General features: G+C 28.9%; 1 protein-coding gene across 2 annotated transcripts; it reads left to right on the top strand.

Annotated features, from left to right (window-relative positions):
* Positions 1–3,064: 3,064 nt before the first annotated feature.
* Positions 3,065–10,929, top strand: LOC123302703 (regulator of G-protein signaling 20). Of its 2 annotated transcripts, XM_044885748.1 has the most exons (6): positions 3,065–3,262; positions 5,820–6,076; positions 6,166–6,174; positions 8,284–8,364; positions 9,205–9,433; positions 10,343–10,929. In XM_044885748.1, the coding sequence occupies exons 2-6, from the start codon at positions 5,820–5,822 to the stop codon at positions 10,748–10,750; spliced, it is 984 nt and encodes a 327-aa protein (XP_044741683.1). In that variant the 5' UTR covers positions 3,065–3,262; the 3' UTR covers positions 10,751–10,929. The 2 variants fall into 2 exon arrangements, with proteins under 2 accessions (XP_044741683.1, XP_044741684.1); XM_044885749.1 differs by lacking the exon at positions 6,166–6,174.
* Positions 10,930–22,887: the final 11,958 nt, after the last annotated feature.

Genomic DNA, 22,887 nt, shown 5'->3' on the forward strand with positions numbered 1-22,887 from the left:
ATAGTCATAATTGATTGAGTATATCATAAAGGTGGCCATGAATTGTTTGACATTTACCATTTAAAATTTTTACAGAAATCTTTAATTTATGGTTCAAAATGATTATCATAGACCTGCTCCATCTGTGATCATCATTTTGACCATAAATTAAAGATTTCTGTAAAAATTTAAAATAGTAAATGTCAGATTAAATTTAATTTTAAAAAAAATATATTTTTATAAATTAAAGCTCATGTGTTATTCTGAAGTATGAGCTATATTTCTGTACAGTTTCAATTAAAACCATTTGCTAGTTTTTGCCTGAAAGCGTAACAAACAAACAAACAAACATGCTTACTTTCACATTCATAATATATAGGGATAATATCCTTTACTGTTAGCGATATTTTTTTTTTACGTTGTTGGTATCGAGGGTCCAAAATGACCCCAATTAAAAAAATGAAAATTTTTCATGTTTTATTCAAAAATTTTGAAAAAAGTGGGTGAATTCTAAATTAATAGTCCTTTTGAAATATAGAAATAAAATTTTGATTCACTTTGTAACAAACGTAACTTTTAATCCCTTATTTCTAACAGTCCCTAATTTTAAGTAACATTTTTCAGTGAGTACTTTGAAAATCAAAAAAAAAAAATATATAACTAAATCACTATACATTCATAGTTCAATATACTCTAAACTAAAAGAAAATAGTAACTTTTCCTGAGATCGATAGAATAAAAAAAAAATGTAATAGAAGGAGTTTCCAACAACATCCTACAAATTATTTACATTTTATATTTAGAATACATTGCAATCTTCGATAAATGATTCTTACAGTACAGATAATACAGTAACCTTGTCGTCTGAGTGTATGGGCTAGTCTGCATTAAATCCGGCAGTTCTGATTGTGTTTCAGACTTGTTTATGATGTTGGTCTAAAGAATAATACAAGTTTGTGACCTCGAGCGCCGAAATAACTTCGTATCGAAAATCGAAATATTTGTGAAAATTTCGGTTTTTGGCGATTATAACCCCAAAGGACCAGTTTTTTATATATTTCGAAACGTTTTTCAAATAGAATCAATTTGCTACAACGTGAGACCAGAATGGAATTTATATACCCAATACTTTCCGAGATAAAGCCTTTCATTTATCGATGTAATTTTATACATCAGAGCTAACGTCAAATTCAGTAGTTCTGATTTTTAGCAGTCTTGTTTATGATGGTGTTCTAATGAATAATTCAAGTTTGTGACCTCGATTTCCGAACGCAACTTTGTCAAAAATCGAAAAAACTCGTGAATATTTTGGAATTTTTTCAGATTTTAGCGATAATTACCGTAAAGGAGTAGTTTTTGAAATACTACTAAATTTCAAAAAATTGCGAATTTAAAAAAAAAAAAAGGATAAACTTTGAAAGGCTTTATCTCGGAATCTCAGAAAAAAGCATTTGCTGTCTTTACCGTCGCACTTAATTATCAAACTATCTCACTTTCTTTGATTATCATTGACAGTATGTTTACATATCTGAGAACAAAAAAAAATTAAAATTAAGCCACCTCCCTTGATATACCTGGAGCCAGAGGTACTTGACTTTGCAAAATGTATATTTTCAAATGTTTCAAATGATTGTTGTTCAGAAAATCCTTTAAATAAAATAATCCGGATGTTGGCAGAAACCTTATTAGTCCAATTTTTGTATATCCACGCCTCTTTTACAGAAACAGTCAAAAATCAATTTTTTTAGTCAAGAAAAGCTACCCTAGGTTGTTTGTGTCATTTCACATAGAAAAGGGCATTTGTAATGCTATCGTAAAGTTCACCGTTTAGCTTAGTCAACAAGTTCAAATTGCTGAAATGGTTCCGCAAGTGGCGATTTCTTACGAAAATTTACTCCTCTTTAAGAATCTTTCTTTAGAATTTATAAAATATTAATATTTTATGAAATAGTGACGAAAAACGAAATACCTTTTTATACCATGTATATGAAATATACATAGTATATTAAGTTTAGTCCCAAGTTTGTAACGCTTAAAAATAATAATGCTACGAAAAAATTTTGGTATAGGTGTTCATTGAATCACCTAATTAGTCCATTACCTTATGTCTGTCTGTCTGTCTGTCGTCTGTCGTCTGTCGTCTACCCATCTGTTATCACGATTACTCAAAAACGAAAAGAGATATCAAGCTGAAATATTTATAGTGTGCTTAAGACGTAAAAAGTGAGGTCGAGTTCGTAAATGAGCAACATAGGTCAATTGGGTCTTGGGTCCGTAGGACCCATCTTGTAAACCGTTAGAGATAGAACAAATGCTTAAATGTAAAAAATGTTCCTTATAAAAAATAAACAACTTTTGTTTGAAACATTTTCTTGTAAACATCATTGTTTACCCACGAGGGCGCCAGTTATCTGTGTGTGGCTATTTAAGAGTGGAAATCTTTCTTTATTTACGTAGCGACAAAAACAAACGATTGCGTCATCAAAACTGTCTATACATGGTATTTCAACAATTAACTCAGTCAATTGTTTGTTTTCACTTGTTTTTTATCTTTATTTGTTTATAGCTGTTGCAATTTTTTATGTTCTGAAATATCTGAAATATGCTTCAAGTATTTTAACGACCACTATTTTTATATTTTTTAAAAACCACTAATTATGATAAAATCGTTCGGTACGCAATAGGCTGCCTCCCCTATATTTTTGCGTTACAAATCGGTCTTTTTAAGGAAATACGGGTACGGATAAGTTGGCATGAAGTCATCATTTTATACTAAGGTGTTAATATACAAACAGCTCGAATTATGAGAAAGACATACAGACAGCTCGAATTATGAGAGGTTTGGATGTAGACATCCAATAATTAATTATGAAGTAAGAATATATTTTGTGTTTCCGATTTTTACACACATTTCGCGCGAAAATTAAAATTGAAACAGAGAATAAGACAATTGATCAGTTATCAATATTTTAATACAAAAAAAAATCATATGATCAATTAATTAAATCATTTGATTAAAAACAAATCGCTTAAAATAAAAATTGGATTCTATACAGAAAAAATTTATTTTTAGAATTTAAAAAAAAATCATACTATGGGGAACTCAAGCCGTGAAAAGATGAAAACATACAACAGTGAGGCATTTTCTCCGTTTAGTTGGACCGTAATCAATATTTCAAAAAGTTACTCTATCAAAAATGTAACATTTGAATGTTTTTATGCAAATTGTAGACAATTACTTGTAAATGATGGATTTGACATGAAATCATAAGTGTGGTTGAAGGTATTTGTTGTAATTTTTGTTGTTTCATTTCATATATTTACAAATTTTTATACAGTGTGTATCATTAATATTGATTTTAAAAAATTAACATGTGGTTCCTTGCGCAAAAATAAGAAAAAAAATGCATATAAACTCTTAACGATGTTCCAGCATGGTATTTGCAGTTTCTATGTTAAAGCAATGGTACAATTTTTTTTTCGACAGAATTTAACGAAAAATTAAATTTAAGAATTTAATAATGCTTACTATTAATTCCCAAAGTTTCAGAAATTTTGACCGTTTAAAATGGGAAATAATTATGCCAACGTCCCAAATTCGATCAATTTACGTCAAAATTAATATCTCGAAAGTGAAAATTAATTTCTAAATTTTTTTTTTAGAATTTTATTGTATAAACATTTTTTTCTACTTTTTCTTCAATATATAATAATATCATAAAAAATAGTTGGAGAGACCGGACATTTTACATGCTTTAAATGGGACATGACCCTCAAAATCGCGAACTTTGTCTTTAAATATCTCGCGATCTAAACGGTCAAAAATTATGAAATTTTAGGAATTCATAAATAAAGCTATTATAAACCCGAGAAAAAAAATTCGGCCAAATCTGTCGAAAAGTGATTTCATGCTGGTACTACCTTAATCAAAGACTTTTTGTTTTTTTGGAAATGTACTATCATAAAATTTTGAAACGAAATTATTAAAATTATAAGTAAGTATTAATTTTATTAAAATTGTTTTTTAATTTTATCAGAGACAAAATTTTGGGGATATACTTACGATTAAAAAAACAAAATATTAAATAAAAAAACTGGACTGCGTTAAATAAAATTTCCGTACGCGGATGCTTAGGTAACTGGTTCGATTCCCACCGTCGTAACAAAATTAATTTAATTAATAGTTGTGATGGTCTGGTGTAGTGCATGGTATATGCTTGAAGGAGGTGCACTCAGCCTCTGAAATCGAAGAGCTGATAAATTAAATTATCAGCGGAAAGGTGGTAAAACACATATGGTATCACAATGGATTCTATAGCCTAAGTGTGGACAGCCAATATAACCTAACCTAACCTAACCTAAATAAAAATTGAAAAGAAAAAAACAAGACTAGTAGTTTAAATATAGCAACTTTAACTGTCGGCGCCCATTATTATCGGGAAGATTTCGAATCGTTCTGGATTTTTAGTGGGTCCCGACTGTTAAAGTCGCTATGTAAACTCCTAGGCTTGCGTTTTATTTTTCACTTTTTAGTTAGGATTTTCAAATATGTACCCATTTAATGATACCTCACTTAATATAGTAGTCAATGATAACCCTCCTTTGGCGCAGTCGGGTAACTTTTATAATTTTGATATAACCCGTACCACTCATTCAATTATAGCGGCACCTCTCAAAATAAAATCCATCAAGCCGTTGACTACAGAGATTTACACTCGAAAAACGTATCTCTTTTTCTGATGCAGTCGGGTAAAACTATATCTAAATTTTATTATGCGTAGTATATTTTGAAAATGATACCAACAGTTTATATGAAGTTTTTTCTTATTTCTATGAAATAAATCTCAAATTAAATTTATTTATTTCTTTCGAATATTTTTATTATTTCTGTTTATGCAATATTAATGGTACTTCTGATATACCGTGAAATTCGTTTATAATGACATAGTAAGAAGTCATTCTAAACAGACTGTCATTGTAAGGTAATTCCACTGTATTGCTAATTGAAAAGAAATATTGTTCGAATCATAATTACTAGAATTAAGATACCTTTTACGCATGTCTAAGATTGAAATATCAAATTGTCACCAAAGGTTGCACAATAGGCATTTTCATTTTTTTTTTTTTTTTCTTTGATTTTGTCTAAAAATATGGAAAAATGTATGCATAATGAGTAGGTTAGGATTAAATAAAACGCCTAGTTATATGCTTAGGCGACTAAAACTTTTTCATTTTAAATTACGACTCCTTTTTTATTTTAGAAAGAATGTGTTAGAAATATAAGTCGTACATTTGCAATTTGTAAGTTTTTTTAAAGTTTTTAAAAAAAGTCCTTCGTAAATTTTCGGACCTGTTCGTGTACTTTCGTTAGTTTAATATAAGTCATGATCAGTAAATTAAAAAAACTTGTGATTGAAATATGGTGGAATTGGTTTAAATGAACTTAATTATTTAGATTTTTTTCCCAGCTCTTATATTTCTCAAACTTCATTCAATAATCACGTAATCAAACGATTTTTAATTACCTAGTGCATTCAATTAATGTAAAATTATGTAGAGGTTATGATTTACAAAGTTAAAGAATATGTAACGCACGAAATATTTGACGCAGTCATGTGCAGAGTGGATGAGAAAATCTTTAATCACGCAAGTAAACTACCGAACGATTGGTGTCAGTGTTGACGGGTTAAATAGAAGACACTTTTTACTACTTCAATTTTAGACATGCGTAAGATATTAAAATTATCACAAATTTGATTTTGAACGATATTTAACGTTTGTAGATTTATGATTTTTTATGATAACACATGTTGAGTAATTTTTCTTATTTCTGTGCATAGATGTCGTGCAGTGTAATTGATAGACGTTCAAATGATGGAGGCAGCAACTCCGGATGTCGATTACGAGGTTCGACTGCTAGTCTAGCAGCCTCAACTGGAACAATCAAAGGTTCTGGCCCTCAAGCGACCACTAGTAGTAGTTCTGTGTATGCTCCCGAAGCCTCAGCAACAAATAATACTGGGGGTAATGCTTCTGTACCGTTAAGACCTGCGAAACCGTGCTGCTTCTGTTGGTGTTGCTGCTGTAGTTGTTCTTGGTTAGTACTGTTTTTTATTTTTATAAGCTTTTTATTAAAAAATAATTAATTTTGATTTTCTTTCTGTTTAACTTTCGCATGCTCTACAGGAACAAATGGTAAGTTGTCTTATTTTAAGTACATAATGAGTCAAATATTTACTATACATTTAATAAGGTATTCGAAAAAAATAGGGGCAAATGGTCTATAATGATCCCTCAGGGTAAAATGACCCCTCGTTGATTTAAGTAAACCATTAAAGCCATCTAGTATATTTATCGATAGTTTCCGCGCGATCAAATTAATCGTTCAACAAAGACTTATGGCGATGTATAAGCTAATTTGTGTTTCGTAGCAAAAATATTAATTTTACTGCTTATGATTTATGGTAAGACAAATTTCAACGTAAAATTTCATTTTTTGTATTAGTTTTTGCCGGCTGGCTGTTTTTACTCTGGGCTTTTGTTGACTTTTGATAATATTATAACACATTTTCATAGGTGTATAATAAATTTAAAGGTCAGTTTTTATGACGAAATTCAAATATGTCGTTACGGGTAAAATGATCCCCTAAATATAGGCTAAAATGTGTTTCAAATTATAATAGATTAAATTGATCCCCCATCATGTAACGGGTTTTGAAAGTATTGATTTTGATGAATTTACCAGTGGTTTTTTGTTTTCATACTAATCGTTGATACAATGTAAAAGAACAGTTAATATTTTATGTGAACTGCTTGATAAAAAATGCAATGGGATCATTTTACGCACTATTCATACAAGGTCGGTCAAAACGATCCCTTTTGAGAAATATTGAATAGTTCTAAAAATTTGAACAGATTAAAATAAATTTACAAACCAATATTGTAACAGTTGAATTAAGAATTCGAAAATATTTCGACGTTGTACATATGTCGAATAGTTTGGCTATAAATTACATTTTTTCTTAGGGGGATAATTTTAGACCACTTTCCCCTAATATTCACAAGTCATTTAACTTCTGGCAAAACCATTCTCTTAATGAAAATGTTTTCGTTACATTATTAAACACTAGACAGCGCTACATATTTAAAATCCAAATAGCGGTATTATTAGAAAATTTAAAATAAATATACAAGTTTGAAATTTGTATAAATTCTATTTATTTTCATTAAATTATAATAAATAATTTTTATTTACTTGATAATAATATTTGTTGAAATAAAAATTAATTGTTAATTATAATATGATAGTGGTTTTGAATTGAAACTGGTGTGGTTGCTATGTAACAGTTCTGGGAACTACCTCGTACATCAATTAGGGAACATATATTCCGAATGCATTTTATGTAGAGTTAGCAGACTTGTGTATATATACAGAATGTTCAATTTACATCTAGGGATATAAAAATCACGAGTATGACAGAGTATATACGTTAAGCAATGCCTCTGAGTGAGAGGTATACTCAAGATATGACTTATCTGGCTGATAAAAATACCTATCAACATACAGCTAAGATAGATCACATTATTTTGTGTGGATCCGTACAAGTACTACTAAATAATTTTCAGAAAGATGAAAATGAGCGTCAATTCTCTTTGTCACAGCGTCTTTAGATTTTAGTCGACTGTTTGATTTTATGTCAACTTTGTAGTCTTTAAAATTGGAAACTTTTATGTGAAGCTTTGAAAATGCTTGAGATTAGTTTTCTATTAATTAAATAAAAAAATATGGTACAAATAAGTTTTTTTATAATCAAATAAGAATACCTAAGAAGGCAGCAAATGCTTGACTCGCTCGGAGCGCCTAGATGACTAAGGTCGGTCCTGTTCAACCCCAAGAGAATGATTGTAATATGGGCCCTACTTATCATATTAATCAAAGTTTAAGTTTACTTTGAATAATCACAAAACTTTATATATTTTATATACTTCTTACACGAATCACAAAATATATATAACTTAATATCAGTGGCTTCTTGTCAAAAAATTTGAAAGCCTATAACCATCATTTTGAAAATTCTAACCTTAAATTGATGAAATTTAAATATTTTGTCACAAAGTATCTTGTAAATGAGACATTTCTCTTTATTTTTAATATATTTCTAAATTTTGAATAAACTAAAATCAATACTTTTGACACATAGTTTAAAAAACATGTATAGGTATAAAATGTATAGTAACTTTTGAATCAATCTGTATTAGAATTAATCATAATTTTCTAATTAATATAAATTTTTTTATTTGCAGTTTATTGAAAAACGTAGAAGATAACGGACCTACAAAAAATCCTAATAATAAGGATTTACTTAACTGTGATGGAGCACCTCCGTAAGTTTGAAAATTTTCACTCAATAGCTATTAAGTAGTTTCTAGAATTGAACCCTTAGCTTAAAAATCACTTTGCGTTGCATATTGTATTCATCCATTGTTTGTGAAGCAACTTTCGGCATCTCTTAATTATAAAAACAAGGCAATCCATCGCAAGAGAAAAGAAAGTAGAAGGAAATGTTAGCTTTTCGAAATTCGCCTCTAGTATAAATAATTTGCTATTGTAATATAGGGTGTATTAAAACTATTGTATTAGAAGACCAGAGAGATACAGAAGATGAAATTCTAAGAAGGAAATTATTTTGCAGTTTGCTTGCAATGTGATTTACAAATTAACGTGATCCTTGTTACCTAGAATTTCGGTTATATTTGTATTTTTGTAAAATAAACGCAATAAATTTTTTGCAAATATTATTTTCTTATCTCTGATTCGAACGTCTCCGGCTCTTTATTGATTTATAGGAGATTTATTTGAAATATTTTTATTTATTTAAGCAAATTGAACTAAACAATTTTTTTTTGCATAAGTTGGTTAGGTCTGCACTATAAGTGTTAGTTCCGTTACTTTTCTAACACTCTGTACATAAACTCTAAAATCCTAATGTTTGAAAATTAAAACCACGGTTTATTTATATATCAGACTGTATATATATAATTAGCACAGTCGATTAAAATAAAAAAATTTCTGAGATCGTAGACGAAAAATCGAAATTGAATTGGAGTTCGATTTTGTCCACACCCAATAACACATGTCTTTATTAAAATTAATTAACCAGAAAAAAAGTAATAATTTTTTTTAAATTATTAAACTTTATTCTAATTAACAATTTTATATTTCAGACCAACTCTTGAAGATATTAGAAGTTGGGGGAAATCTTTTGATAAACTAATGCGAAGCTCAGCTGGTCGCAAAGTTTTTCGTGATTTTTTGCGTTGTGAGTACTCTGAGGAGAATATTTTATTTTGGTTGGCTTGTGAAGAATTAAAGAAAGAAGCGAATCCCGATGTGGTTGAAGAAAAAGCGAGATTTATATATGAAGATTATATTTCCATCCTCAGTCCGAAAGAAGTAAGTAAAATTTGTTTTTATTTAATTTTGAAAATCGATTTTCTTATTTCCTTTTAGTTTTTCTCATTTTATTGAAAAAAAATTAGTCTTTTACTGTAGATATAGTACGTTTGGTTAGACAGAAATAAAAGAGGCTTATGCGCATATGGTATTGAGGTACATTCCCTGTCAAAAATTAGTTTTTTTCGTTTTATTTATTTAATTTAATTTCCTTTTTTAATTCAAACTTTATAAATTATAACTCTTTTTTCTGCCCTACCCTTATCTTCCTTATTATTTTATCTAATTCCATGATTCACCCCCCCCCTTTTCAAGCTTATTTTGTCTAGGTTTGATGAAAAATATACTCACGGTCTAAAAATGTACCGCTTAGACAAATAATATGACCGAAAAAATATCATAAGTTTAGTAGGCAAACATGTTACTTTTTATAGATGCTCTCTTAATACTTTAGATATATAATTACTATTTTTAATACATGTTTTCCTAATACTAATTTAAGAACTTTTGTTTTTTTTTTCAACACTTTTCTACGAAATTCGTAGTTTGTTTTTAGCCACGGGTTACGGTAACTGCGGAAATGGAAATCTGAACGGATCGAGTTAGTTTTATATATTTCTTTTAGGATTAAAACTATTTGTTTTCTTTGTGACATTCTACAAAACGTAGATATTCACAGATTGCCAAATTTCGATACTTTTCCTCCGATTGTACGTCCCAAAAATCCTTATTACCGAGAGTCCACTGTATATCTCTTTTACACAGCCAATAAAGAACATCCCCATGAAGTTTTCAGTTACTATATTAAATTTCCTTAAAAAGCAAAGAAGGATTTTTGTTGTGAAAACCAAAAGATCCTTTAAAAAAATGTATAAAAACAACTTAAATAATCGATAATTTTCTACACAGGTATCGTTAGATTCAAGAGTACGAGAAATAGTGAATCGTAACATGATGGAGCCAACAATTCATACATTCGATGAAGCTCAATTACAAATATATACATTGATGCATCGTGACAGTTATCCACGTTTTGTGAATTCACCATTATATAAAAAACTCGCACAACTGACCAATGGTAATAATGGGTCAAGTGAAAATAGTACGACTGCTCCAACATCTGGGGTTGGTGGTGATAATAGTAATACCGGTGATTGTGGTAGTCTTAAACAACCACAAATCCAGCAGCAACAGCAAAATGAAACCGAAAAACCAAAAATAACTACACAAGGGAAACAAACAACAATTATCACTGGTGCAGGTGATCAACAAAAAACAATAAATGCGACTTTAAGTGATACTACTGGCAAAGCATAAATAAATAATTTTTAAATTAATATATTTATTAAAAATTGTATGATCGAGTGTTCGCCGAATCGTTCAGCATAATCTAAATAATTTTAAATCAAATCAAAGTATTTAAATAAATTTAAAAAAACAAAAAAACAAAACAAAATTAAAATGTACTAGAGGAACATTTCCAACGAGTTTTTTCTCCTTGTGCACACTGAGACTGATTTCAAATAGTATGATATTTCTTTAAAAAAAATTTACTCATTTGTAATAATAGTGGTGTTATGAACGCTCCCATCGAATTTAAATAAAACATATTGAACGTAGCCTATTAATAATACTAAGTCTACGATTCATACTATTTGACATTTAAAATTTGTTTTTATGGGCTGTGTGTTCTTTAATTTCATTGATATTTGATGAAAAACATTCTATTAAAGCAATAAATCAAAAAAAATTTGTCCTTTTTTCCTAAGTTTTAATATTACGTAGCGTCCATAAAAAATCAATCCTCCATTTTGATCGATCACTGATTAATGCTCATTCGTTTCCATTTATTCATTTTGATTTATTCGAGTAAAGAATATTTACAAAATCTTTTTACAAAATCTTAACACACCTTAAAAGCCACCTCAAACATACAATCTTGCAGTTTTTTGCGGGAAGCTATCAATATTTCATAATATAAAAAATCTATGTACAAAAATTTTACACAACAAAGATATCTCGGATCTCTTTAGGGGTAATAAAAATTATGAGACGTTTTATAATATTAAAGCCCATCTCTTTCCATGACGAATTTTAAAAGGGCAAATTTTCTTATATTTATATCTTTTTACTAATAAAAATTTTGATTAGAGTTCAACTGAACCGTTTATTGCTACGCAATCAGCATTGTGGAAGCGTAGGCGAATTTTTAATTCAAAATAACGCAGCTCATTGGAGTGGACCACTTAATTAAGCACAAGAATAATCGCATGAAAAATAAATTGGGAATTTTTTTCTGGTACAGAAATGTATAATAATTTAAAAACGAACAAAAAGTCGCATGCATTAAAAAAAATGTTGTATCGGGTGTATCAAAAGTAGTGGATATAAAATTACATCACTTAAAACAAAATTAATAATCAAAACCCTCTCATACTAAAAAAAGCAAAATGTGTTCAAAGGAAATCCTCTTAAAAAAAATTAGCAAAAAATATTTTAAAAAAATACCAAAAAATCAATCAAAATTTTAATGTTCTTATAATAAAACGCACTCATTGCGGAGTATTGCACATACAACCCATTTATAGTCGAGTCAATGAACGATGAAAATTAATAAAATCTCTTAAATGTCAATATTAGATCCGATTTTCTTGATCTTTTTTAAAAAATTGTGCTTTTATTTATTTGTAATCTGTAACATAATAATTGAAGCTGTTAACTTTTTTGGAAAATACGAAAAAAGTTCTCTTTTTGGAGCGTGTGGTATTTAAATAATTTATAAAAACACAGTTTAAAAAAATCGTCAAAATCATATCTGCTATTGAGGTTTAAGAAGTAAAACCCTTCATTTACTCGGGTATTAAAGAATATTTTCAAAGTAAAAATTGTTACTTTCAAAATATTCCTGCTGAAGAAGTCATGCTTTTTTTTCTCAAATTTCGGATTGCCGATTTATGCAGACATTTCGGTATCAATGATTCGAAGGTAAATCATGGAAGAAGCTAAATTGCACAATCAAAAAAAAAAAAAAAAAAAATAGTAATCGAAATTTTCAAAATGATATTAAACAAATATTAAGCTTAAAAAAATTGACAAATCTTAACTTAAGACGCGACTTCAGTAACATAATTTCTACATATTATTTAGAGCTCGAAGTTTTTATATATTAAAAAAAAAAATAACGCTTTTCACACTTACTTTCAACTAAAAATCAAAACCAATTGAAACGATCGGCGAAATTTTTCTTTTGCAATTGCACTTCGAACTCTATATAATTGTTTTTTTTATAAACAAATTTTTAAGAACGTTTTTCAATCTTTATGTACAGAATATTTATTAAATACGATAAAATAACCCCAAAAATTTATTTATTTTATATTCAAAATGAACAAAATATTAAAAAAAAAAAAAAGAAAAACCTTTATAGTCTGACTCAAGTTGTTATTTTATGCACTTACTTTGTAACAGGATTTTATTATTGAAATTTAATTTGAAGATTTTATTTTTGGCTTGGAAAAACCGAAAAACATTACATGGATTTTAATGAAACAATAATGAGGTCACCACATCCGTTCACAATTGGCGAAAAAATCGGTGAATATGTATGAAAATCGATTCAAAAATAAAAAATAAAAATTAATTGTAGAATATCTTGGCAGACAAAGTGTGTGGCATCTTTTTTAACAAGAAATATTAGCCTATTTTTTCTGGCTTAGAATAATGATTGCCACCTCGGTCAGGTCTCTCGCCCGGCACATTATGTAGGTGTTATTGGAATTGGGAGGAAGGGGTTGCAGTGAGAAGTGTGAAATTTAAAAAAAATCCATTTCGTCATATTTAATTTGTTTCAACTACATACAAACCTGAAAATTCTGCACGAACGTGAGTTGAGTAGAACGAATATAAAAGTTTTACAACTGATTTCTAATCTTGATATCAACAAAATAAGCTGAAAAGTCCCATAAACACAAAAATCATGAACAAGCAATTCTCATTACTCTAGTTGCTGAGGTCAAATCCATCATGGTGGCGATTCAGTAATCATACTGCTAATTTTTGTTTTTTCGACCCTGACCACGCGGTGGACCGGCAAAATTTTCAAAAACCCGGCTGATCAGCAAATATTTCTAGGCTCGTAATTGTCTGACGAGCTGGTGGCAACCCTACTTAGAATAATTGTTCATAAAAAATTTACAAACTATATAAAAAAATTACCGGCAAAATTAGTTATAGCAACATTGAAGGGACCAACACTTTGGGACGTTATAACCGGAAGTCGTTATGAGTACTTTTTTATATTAAAGTTACACATATTAGTGGTTGTTGACTAATTCCAATTAAAAGTGGTTGCAATAATCAATATAAAAATTGCTATGATCCAAAATAAAATTAATAATGCTCAAAATAAAGTTTGCAAGGTTGAAAATACGATTATGGTGTCGTTACAACCGATATATCGACCTGTAATTCCAATCAATATTGATCGCTGTAGCCAATATGTCGTTATATACGTCGTATAACTGCACAGTGGTGTATTTACATCAAATTTATGGTCAAAAGTCAGAAAACTCATTTGTTTTGCATTGAAAGCTGTTTTTTGGTGTAGTTAGATAACCACTCCATCACAAACAAACCACTTGTGCTACCTCAACTTCTCCCCGACCTGTTTTGTAAGCCACAATCTACCTGCTCTTACACATTCATGTTATTATTGTTGTCGCTCTCGATTTACCGTATCATTCAATTTATGTTTACTGTGTTTGTTAGTTCAATTAAGTACAGGATTATATTGGATATTAAAAACGAAGGTTTTTTGGTTTGTTTATGCAAAAAAAAAATGCGCGAACTTGCGCCTTTTCTTTTAAGACTAAGATAAGAATAGGTTAAGATAGCTTAAAGCAAAAGTAAAAAAAAAGAGCAAGCAGTTTCCCAGTGAAACTTTGTAACTTATAGTTCCAGAACCACGTAACATGGAAACAAAAGCAAGCATAAATAATATAAAAAGTGGCTCAAGAGCAGAAGAAATTAAAAAAATTGAAGAAGAAAATGAATTAATTGGGTTTGAAGACGAATATGAATACAATTTTTTTTTTAATTATTGCCAAATAAGAGGTACTTGAAAAGAAATTTGATGTAAAGACTCCACTGTAAGCCGATACTACATTCATATATGTTCTAATAAGGGATTCCATCGAAAACTTTTCATTTCGTCGTCGTTATAACCGGTTTTGGCTGTATATGCAAAGTATTCTTTGACGCTTAATACCAAACAAGTAAACTGAATCAATAACAAATGTCTGTGAGGCAATTTAAGACTAAAATGTTCCAAACATCCGAATTTTCTAAACATAATGATAAATAACAATAACTGCGTGTTGTTAGCAATAAGAATTTAGATAGTGTACGCCAAACTAGAGGCCAATGATTTCTTCAATAAAATCTACTGTTAGAAACATGATCATGTGGATACCCAATAAATTTAAATTGAAACGAGGTTGAAATTAAGAATGCTTCGTAACAATTATAAAGTAAAAAAGAGATTGTGATGAAATTAATGAAAATCTATTGATAACTACATGAAAAACGGTCGAAAATTTTGTTGGATTTTTCGTCTATCCTTAAAACGAGATGTAAACAAAACAAATTTTCCCAGTTTGAACAAAATCACGATTATATTAAATGTTTAGGCGGTTAAATAGTATATAAAAAGATGGCACAATATTTTATAAACATTTTTGCTTTTGAAAAAGTATGGCCTACTCCAAAAATTTATTTGATTTTAATACTAAGAAAGGCTCTATCTAGTGATAGAAAAAAGAACTATAGTTTGCAACATCCATAGATACATAATATTTAACGGAAATGTTTGTTTACAATCTTGTAAACCATAACCACATACCAAAGAGTACATCACATAAAATGTATGATAAAGTAGATATTTTTTGAATTTTCATTCAAGTATGGTTTACATTTTTTTACTCGTGGTGCTGACATCTTTAAAATCAATATTAATAAAAAATTGGCCGAAAGTGTTGTTTTCAAATTTTATAAAATTTTATTAAAACCAACACTCAACAGTTAAACGGATCTGCCTTTTAAAAACTGGAAAGAGTGTAAAGTCCTTGGAATTGTGATCCAAAATGCTCCGTGATTTGTGTATTTGTAAATTTGATCGTTTATAGTTTAGCGACCTAACTTTCTTCTTATTATAAAATCTAAATTGCTTTACCATTACTCTATTAATCAATCCGTATGGCCAGTGAAAATGTGGCCTTGAGGACGGCTGTTACCGTGACAGCCATAACATTATGACGAAAATATGCCAAAATGAAAGAAGTAGTCAAAGTCGTTTGCAAAATGAGTAACAAATAACGAATGTCGTCCATCAAAATATTAGAAGTATGATGAAAAAAAAAAACTATCGAACACGATCCAGTCTGGCGCGCTATTTTTGTTTCTGAATAGTTTTCTTTTCTGGGTCAATTTTGAAGTAAAAATTGTCGCACATACAAAATGATTCGTTTTAGTTTGGATATGATCCATTTTATTTTGGATTTGGTATTGAAAAATCTGCTTGAAAAGATCATTCTTATATGATCCATTTTCTTTTGGATAAAAGCAGTATTAAAAAATCGTCACCTTCGCTATCATGTAGTGAGATTCAGTTTCAATAATTCCAAGATTAGCTGACCTCAGTTATAGTAGCTGTCTCATAATGAGGCCCGCTTAGATCAAAAAGTCCGTTGTAATGCCTAATAAATAAGGCTGGTTCTGGTTCACTCCCAATGAGTTTAAGAACACAGAGAGTTTTTTAACGTCAAGGGAATTCAAATCAGATAGGTTGCCAATGACAAAGACGATGATATATCGTCTCTTCCTCCTCCTCTTCTTGGCAGCTCCTGCTGTTGCCATGATACACAAGAATGTCCAGGCGTTTCGAGTATTTAGCTTTTAGCCGAATAGTTTCTGTTGTAAAAATTTTCGAACTAGAAATACATACTAAATAATCCATTTGATTTTGAATAAAATATTGAAAAATCGTCGCCTCTCCAAAGTAGTGAAATTAAGTTTCAATAGTCACAATCCAGTTACAAAATTCGAACTATAGAGGTTTGAAATTAAATCAACGATCTTTGTGTTACATCTATTTTTAAAATAGAAGGGCATAATAAATATTACCACATTAATAAAAAAAGAAAAATTATCAAAAAAAAAAAAGAAAAAAAAAACTATATACCTAAAGTAAACTAAATTAATTGAATGGGCTAGTAAAAGAATTAAGAAAACAAAAAAAAAACTGTCGATTTAATAACCCAAAAAAAAAAAAAATAAAATAAAATAAAATAAAAATAAATAAATAAATAAAATAAAATGGAAGATATAAAATATCTTTCTAATTGTCTCATAAACGTTACGTAACGATTTTAGAAGACGTAAAAAAGTATGTTATTAGTGTGTATTCTAATTGTATGTAAATTTTAAATGTGAGAATGGCAAATAGCGAATACTTCTTAAATATAAGTAATAATTTTTGCAATATGTATCCATACAAAAATGTTTTCCCAAATATTTTTGGGAGTACATTTTTTTTGAATAATATTGTGGATTACTTCAGTCATTTTAAACTTTTTTTTAATCATCAGACTTCACAAAAAATATTAACAAGTTGAAAATTAAAATGAGCGTCCCAGTGAATGCATGTCATATTTATGTAATAACTAGCTTGATACCCACCCGCTTCACTGAGCTTAATAGTAAAAACCACCGCTTTATAGCCTCCAACTCTCTTGATCTCACTTATCCCCCTTCCATAACACTCGAAGAGATTGTTTTACACAGCTAAAATATATGCACATTTTTCAATTCTTTTTAAGTGTAAAATAGTCATAATTCATTGAGTATATAAGATAACACGGCCATGAATTGTTTTACATTTACTATTTTAAATTTTTACAAAAATCTTTCATTTATGGTTCAAAGTAATGATCGTAGATGGAGCAGTAAAATGTCAGACTAAATTTAATTTCTTTTATATATCCGTATAAATTATAGCTTATGTGTTATTCTGATGTACGAGCTATATTGTTGTACAGTTTCATCTAAATCCATGCGGTAGTTTTTGCGTGAAATCTTGACAAACAAACAAATAAACATCCTTACTTTCACATTTTATATAGGGATTATGCAATAAAGATTCCATCACTTCCCATTCTTTTACGAAGGAATATTACATAAAAAATTAATGTAAATATGATGTACATGTTACTTGGCAACTAAATACATAAGATTCTTACGCAAAAAATTGGAACTACTGACATCTATATGATATAATTATTACATAAAAATGAAAAATGTTTACTAGGATGTAGTGTATAATGGGAAAATTCCAAAATTTGGGATAGAAAAACTTGAATGTAAACCCTTCGAAAGGATTGTAAACCTTTTCTGTGGATCATCACTTTCCCCCATGACCACCTACGGCCACCTACTCGCCATTGTAATGGTAGATATTCTTTAGCTTTCCCTCGGTAGCAACTGGTCGCGATGGGTGGAAGCGGGTGGGGAAAATATGTAAGAATAAATATCTATATTTGTCTAACAAGTTGTATTTACTATTAATCAAGTCGAAAATAAATGAGCGGGAATTCGAAGGTGTTACGTAAAAAATGGCTCAAAATTTTTAGATAACGTCAAATTTAGATATATGAAAATTTTGTTCGGCATTCTAATGAATAAACCGTTAGCACTTTTAAATTAGGAACCTGAGTATTCAGGTTCCTATGGCTGTCAGCTTCTTTGTTTTTTTTGTGAAGTTTTTGGGGAAATAATTGTTTAAAATAACTGTAGTACATGTGATAATACAAAAATGTACACTTGTTGGAAATTTACAAATACGGTCTATACATCTTAGAAAATTAATGAATTATGGTACATAAATTCTATGAGGTTTACTGAAATACTGTTAAACAATTATTTTTCATAAAAAGAGAAGACTTATAGAGGATTGCTAAAAAATTTTACTTCATTGTTTTTTCAATGATACCAACTACTAGAAATTACGTTAGTGTCGAGGCATAAATTGTTTAAGTTTCATCAAGTGGAAAACTTTTACTCTCATGACTATATTTTGTAATTGAAGTCACCACATGTTTACACCTTCAAACGCACAAATGTATTTAGAAAACTCAAATTGACATTATTATTTTAATTAGGTTAAATATTGTATACTTAAAAGCATTCTGACATATTTTGATTACAAAATGTTGAAATGAGAGTTTTGAAAAGTACCACATGATGTAATAGCAATCCTCTTAAGTAGGAAATGTAGGATATTATTATATATTTTAGAACAGCATCAAAACTAGGAGAATAATGGTTTTAGAAAAAACAAATTATTTTTAAAATAAAACATTCTGATGAATGGCCAAATTTGTAACAAATTACAAATCGTAAAAATCAAACTATAGTCAGCGATGAATTTTTTTCGTTAACTGGTAATGATTTTAAATTATTCCAAACAACAAAATGATTCTGTCAATTGTGTGGAAATATTAGGCAAATCTATGAATTTCACATTCCTACCGAAAATAGTCACACTTTAATCGGGATTAATTTACAAATTGAATTGTGTTCTTTAAAGTTTAAAAATTGTTAGTGATTCACTTAAGTCTGCGCTAACAGCATTTTGTCTCAATCGCGCATGTGTAAACAGCTCCAATTCTTTTGAGCAGGGAAAAGGGCTAAAAAAGAATATGCGTTTTTGATAAAAATAGATAAATCCAGGATGTAAGAATTTTACAATGAAATCTTAAATTTGCATATTCCAAAATGTTGCACTACGCGTTTAAAGTTTATTGGTTTAGCGCCTATTTCTGAAAATTGGCGGTATTTTTGTGTTTAAATTTGACATAATTATGAAAAATGTTAACTGATATTTTCTTAAACCTACTTTATGGCCAACTTAGGTGTCATAATTAAAACACTCTGCAATTAGAATTTCATGTATCACTTAATAAAAAATTTAAAAACCTAAAACTTAAATCTGTGATTAATACTCAGAAAAAAAAATTTTAGGGCCTAATCAACAAAATTTTCAACATATATACATTTTAAATATTATCACACCAAAAAAAAATATAAATAAAAAAAAATAATTATTAAAAAAATGAACCAAGCACACTTTTTCTTAAAAACTTATTTATGATAAAAATAATACTTTCACATGGTTGTAAATAGATAAAAACAAAAAAACCAAAAAAAATTATTTAAAAAACAAAAGATGATATAATTAATTATTTAAAACAAAATATATCCTGTGAATCTTATTTATTTCGTAATAATTTATTCTATAACTTATTATAATAATGAGAAAAAAAAAAAAAAAAAAAAAAAAAAAAAAAAACCCATTAACTTAATAATAAAAATATTATATGAATTACACGTAAAACAAAAAATGTACAATTTATGTCATTAGTTTTTAACCTCAAATGTATAGGATTGTTCAGAAGAGAGGTAGAAGTAAAAATTATCGAAGGAGAAAGCTTCCGTTCCTTTATTCAAGACAGCATGATGCTCTCCTGATATGATGTCATGAGTATATCTATTGGATTTGAATATTAAGAAAGACTCTAGCGATAGAAAAAAGAAATATAGTTTGCAACACCCATAGATACATAATATTTAACGGACTTGTTTGTTCACAATCTTGTAACCCATACGGACATACCATATACATATAAAAGAGCACAGTACAATAAAATGTAGGAATCTTTTGCCTTTTAATTCAATGAAAAAATCAACTGAGATGTTTAACTATGGTTTACATTTTTTTAACTCGTGGCGCTGACATATTTATTTTATTTATTGTAAGTATTTCAACATAACTTCATTTAGATTTGGCTTGACGTTAAAATGGCGATTACTAGCTGTCCATCATAACAAGACAAACATAAATCTAGAGAAAATAATAGTTTCTGGGTTTATTTTAAGCACTCTGAAAAGCTTAATGCAAACTATAAGCTACATTGCTAATCTATCTTGTTTCTTAAATAGTGTCTGAAATTGAATATTGTGTAACCACGCCTTTTATTACAATGCGGTAATTTGTATAGTGGCAATTTTTTAAAAGGCTCCAGTTTATTAAAACGTCAAAAATACACGTAAGGTCGCGGTAAGCAAACAAAAGCCAAAATTATCTTTCCAAAACTTCTGATTGGTTACCGTAATCTCACGCATGTGTTGGCCACGTCAATATAGTGAGTTCCTAGACTGGCGCTACGTTCTATTAAGATTTCTTTGGAAATAGCTTTTTCTGGAAAAATGAGATTCAAATTTTCATCTAAACATTTCGTCTGAACAATCTTAAGTTAGAGTTCTTTTTTTAACAAGTGTTCATTTAACGCTTTCCTTTTTCATTAAAATGGTTTTTTATTGTTACTCTTAAGGTTCTATACATAGGTCTGACAACCCCTTAGGAGACAGAGTTGCTTATTGAAGTCAATTTAAGTAAGTGCTCAATGACGGCGATTTTGTTGAAGAGGCTCAAATTTTTCAATCAATGTGATAAATAAACATACACATACATACGGTGCTAAAAACTTTACATAAATACGGTGCTAAAATAATGACTCTTCTTTTGGCGCTAGGATCTTGTGGCAGGTACAGCAAAACTTTGATAAGCATGTAATTTTTACTATCAAATTGAAACAAATTGTCGGATATTATAATCGTATCAAATCTTTGAAAGTACGAGACTTTAAGTTAATTTTTGATTCAAATGGCGGACATGGGAAGCTATTTCATGACCAATTGCATGTAGAAGGTGAATTACAGAAAAATGACCCCTGAAGTGGACATCAGTAGCTTGAAAATAACGAGAGAGAGGGGCAGCGATCCGACTTAATCCGAAGATTATTATAATCATGGCGGACTCAATCACTTAACTGGTCAAATTTCCATATAAATTTCATCATTTACGATATTTTTAAAGCATTTTAGTACATTTCCGTGATACGAATATTTTCATTGTCAGTGTTCATTATTTTAGTCATAATTTAGATTTAAATTCAATGAATATAAATTTCTTGGCAACTTGACTAGTCTTGTGATGGCCGAACTACTTTAAATAAATGATAAATTTTATCACTGTTCAGTTCGAACTTCTTAGTGAATTATATCGTTACCAATGTCTCGCTCGCTAATAAACTATTTTTACACAAACTAAAATATGGATTAGATTACATGTCAATATATGAAATATTGAAATTGGCAATAAAGCTGACAATAAAAATTTCTAGAATACAATGAAATGAAATGAATTGTAAGGAAATAAAAAGAAATACTGTAATTTTAACGACGCACAGGCGCTACCATTCTAGAAAATTTCGTCTATAAAAAAGAACTGAGTTTAGCCAATAAAAACCGCTTAAAAGCAAAATGGCAATCGTAAAAAATATTTTAGTAATTTACAAAAAATTTTAACTTAAATATTTAATATCCGACAAAACACAACACAATTGATATGTAAAAAAAAAAGCTTTAAATGAACGGTATGCGATCCTAACCTTATTCTCATTAATGATAAAACATTTGAGTAAAAACTATTGACAAATTTGGATATAATAAAAAAAATTATTCTGTGATCTGCGTCACTTTAAAAAAGATATGTTTAATTTCACTTCAAAAAAAATTTTTTTTAATAATGAATTGTCTGAAATATGTAATCCAGTGTAAAAACCTAACCCTACACCCTTTCCAAACCAAAAAATATACACTTGTTTTAATGTATTCTTGTAATTATATGGGAAACAAAAAAATATGGATGTGGAAATAAAAAAAAAGCGTATACCAAAACTCTAGTTACATTTTTGGACAATTTCAAAAATTAAAAAAAAAAAAAAAAAAAAAAAACAGTTTTAGTAATAAGATTTTCCCATATTTTTAACGATATGGTGAGTGTATAAATAAAAAAACGCACAGCAGCACATATGTGAAATACGTTTTGTGAATTTTATCCATGGGCTTAAAAGCTTCTAAGTTTCTTTTTTATAATTTTTTATATGTATATTTTTATATAGTAATAATTGAAAGTTGTTTAGTTAATTTATCGTTTTAAACACCGAATTTGGTTTTATTACAAATTAATAAGTTCCTTTTGTTATGACAATCAACTTTTATTGCTTATGTTCAAACCTACAGAACGCTCACGTCGAGAATGGTGACCCTTCAATAAAATATTTTGAGAAAATATTCGCTACGTTAGCATTTTGTATGATATGAACGCAGCCTTCTTAGTATAATATCTATATCGGTGATAGTAAAATTTATTGTGATCATAGAAACCATCCACCAAAACAGTTTGCCTACATTCGAAAAAAAAATGCATTTTACTTAAATTGGCATTTGAATCACGACAATCGAATAACTGAAAATAAAATTCATAAATTATTTGTACA

The sequence above is a fragment of the Chrysoperla carnea genome, chromosome X, assembly GCF_905475395.1.
Source record: "Chrysoperla carnea chromosome X, inChrCarn1.1, whole genome shotgun sequence".
In the NCBI taxonomy this organism is placed as follows: Eukaryota; Metazoa; Arthropoda; class Insecta; order Neuroptera; family Chrysopidae; genus Chrysoperla; species Chrysoperla carnea.

What these genes read in the sequence shown, in the direction of transcription:
- LOC123302703 (XM_044885748.1), top strand. Translation starts at nt 5,820, where the DNA reads ATGTCGTGCAGTGTAATTGATAGACGTTCAAATGATGGAGGCAGCAAC. An exon ending in AACTGTGATGGAGCACCTCC is followed by an intron (nt 8,365 to 9,204) that starts GTAAGTTTGAAA and finishes TTTATATTTCAG; the next exon opens with ACCAACTCTTGAAGATATTA. An exon ending in CCATCCTCAGTCCGAAAGAA is followed by an intron (nt 9,434 to 10,342) that starts GTAAGTAAAATT and finishes TTTTCTACACAG; the next exon opens with GTATCGTTAGATTCAAGAGT.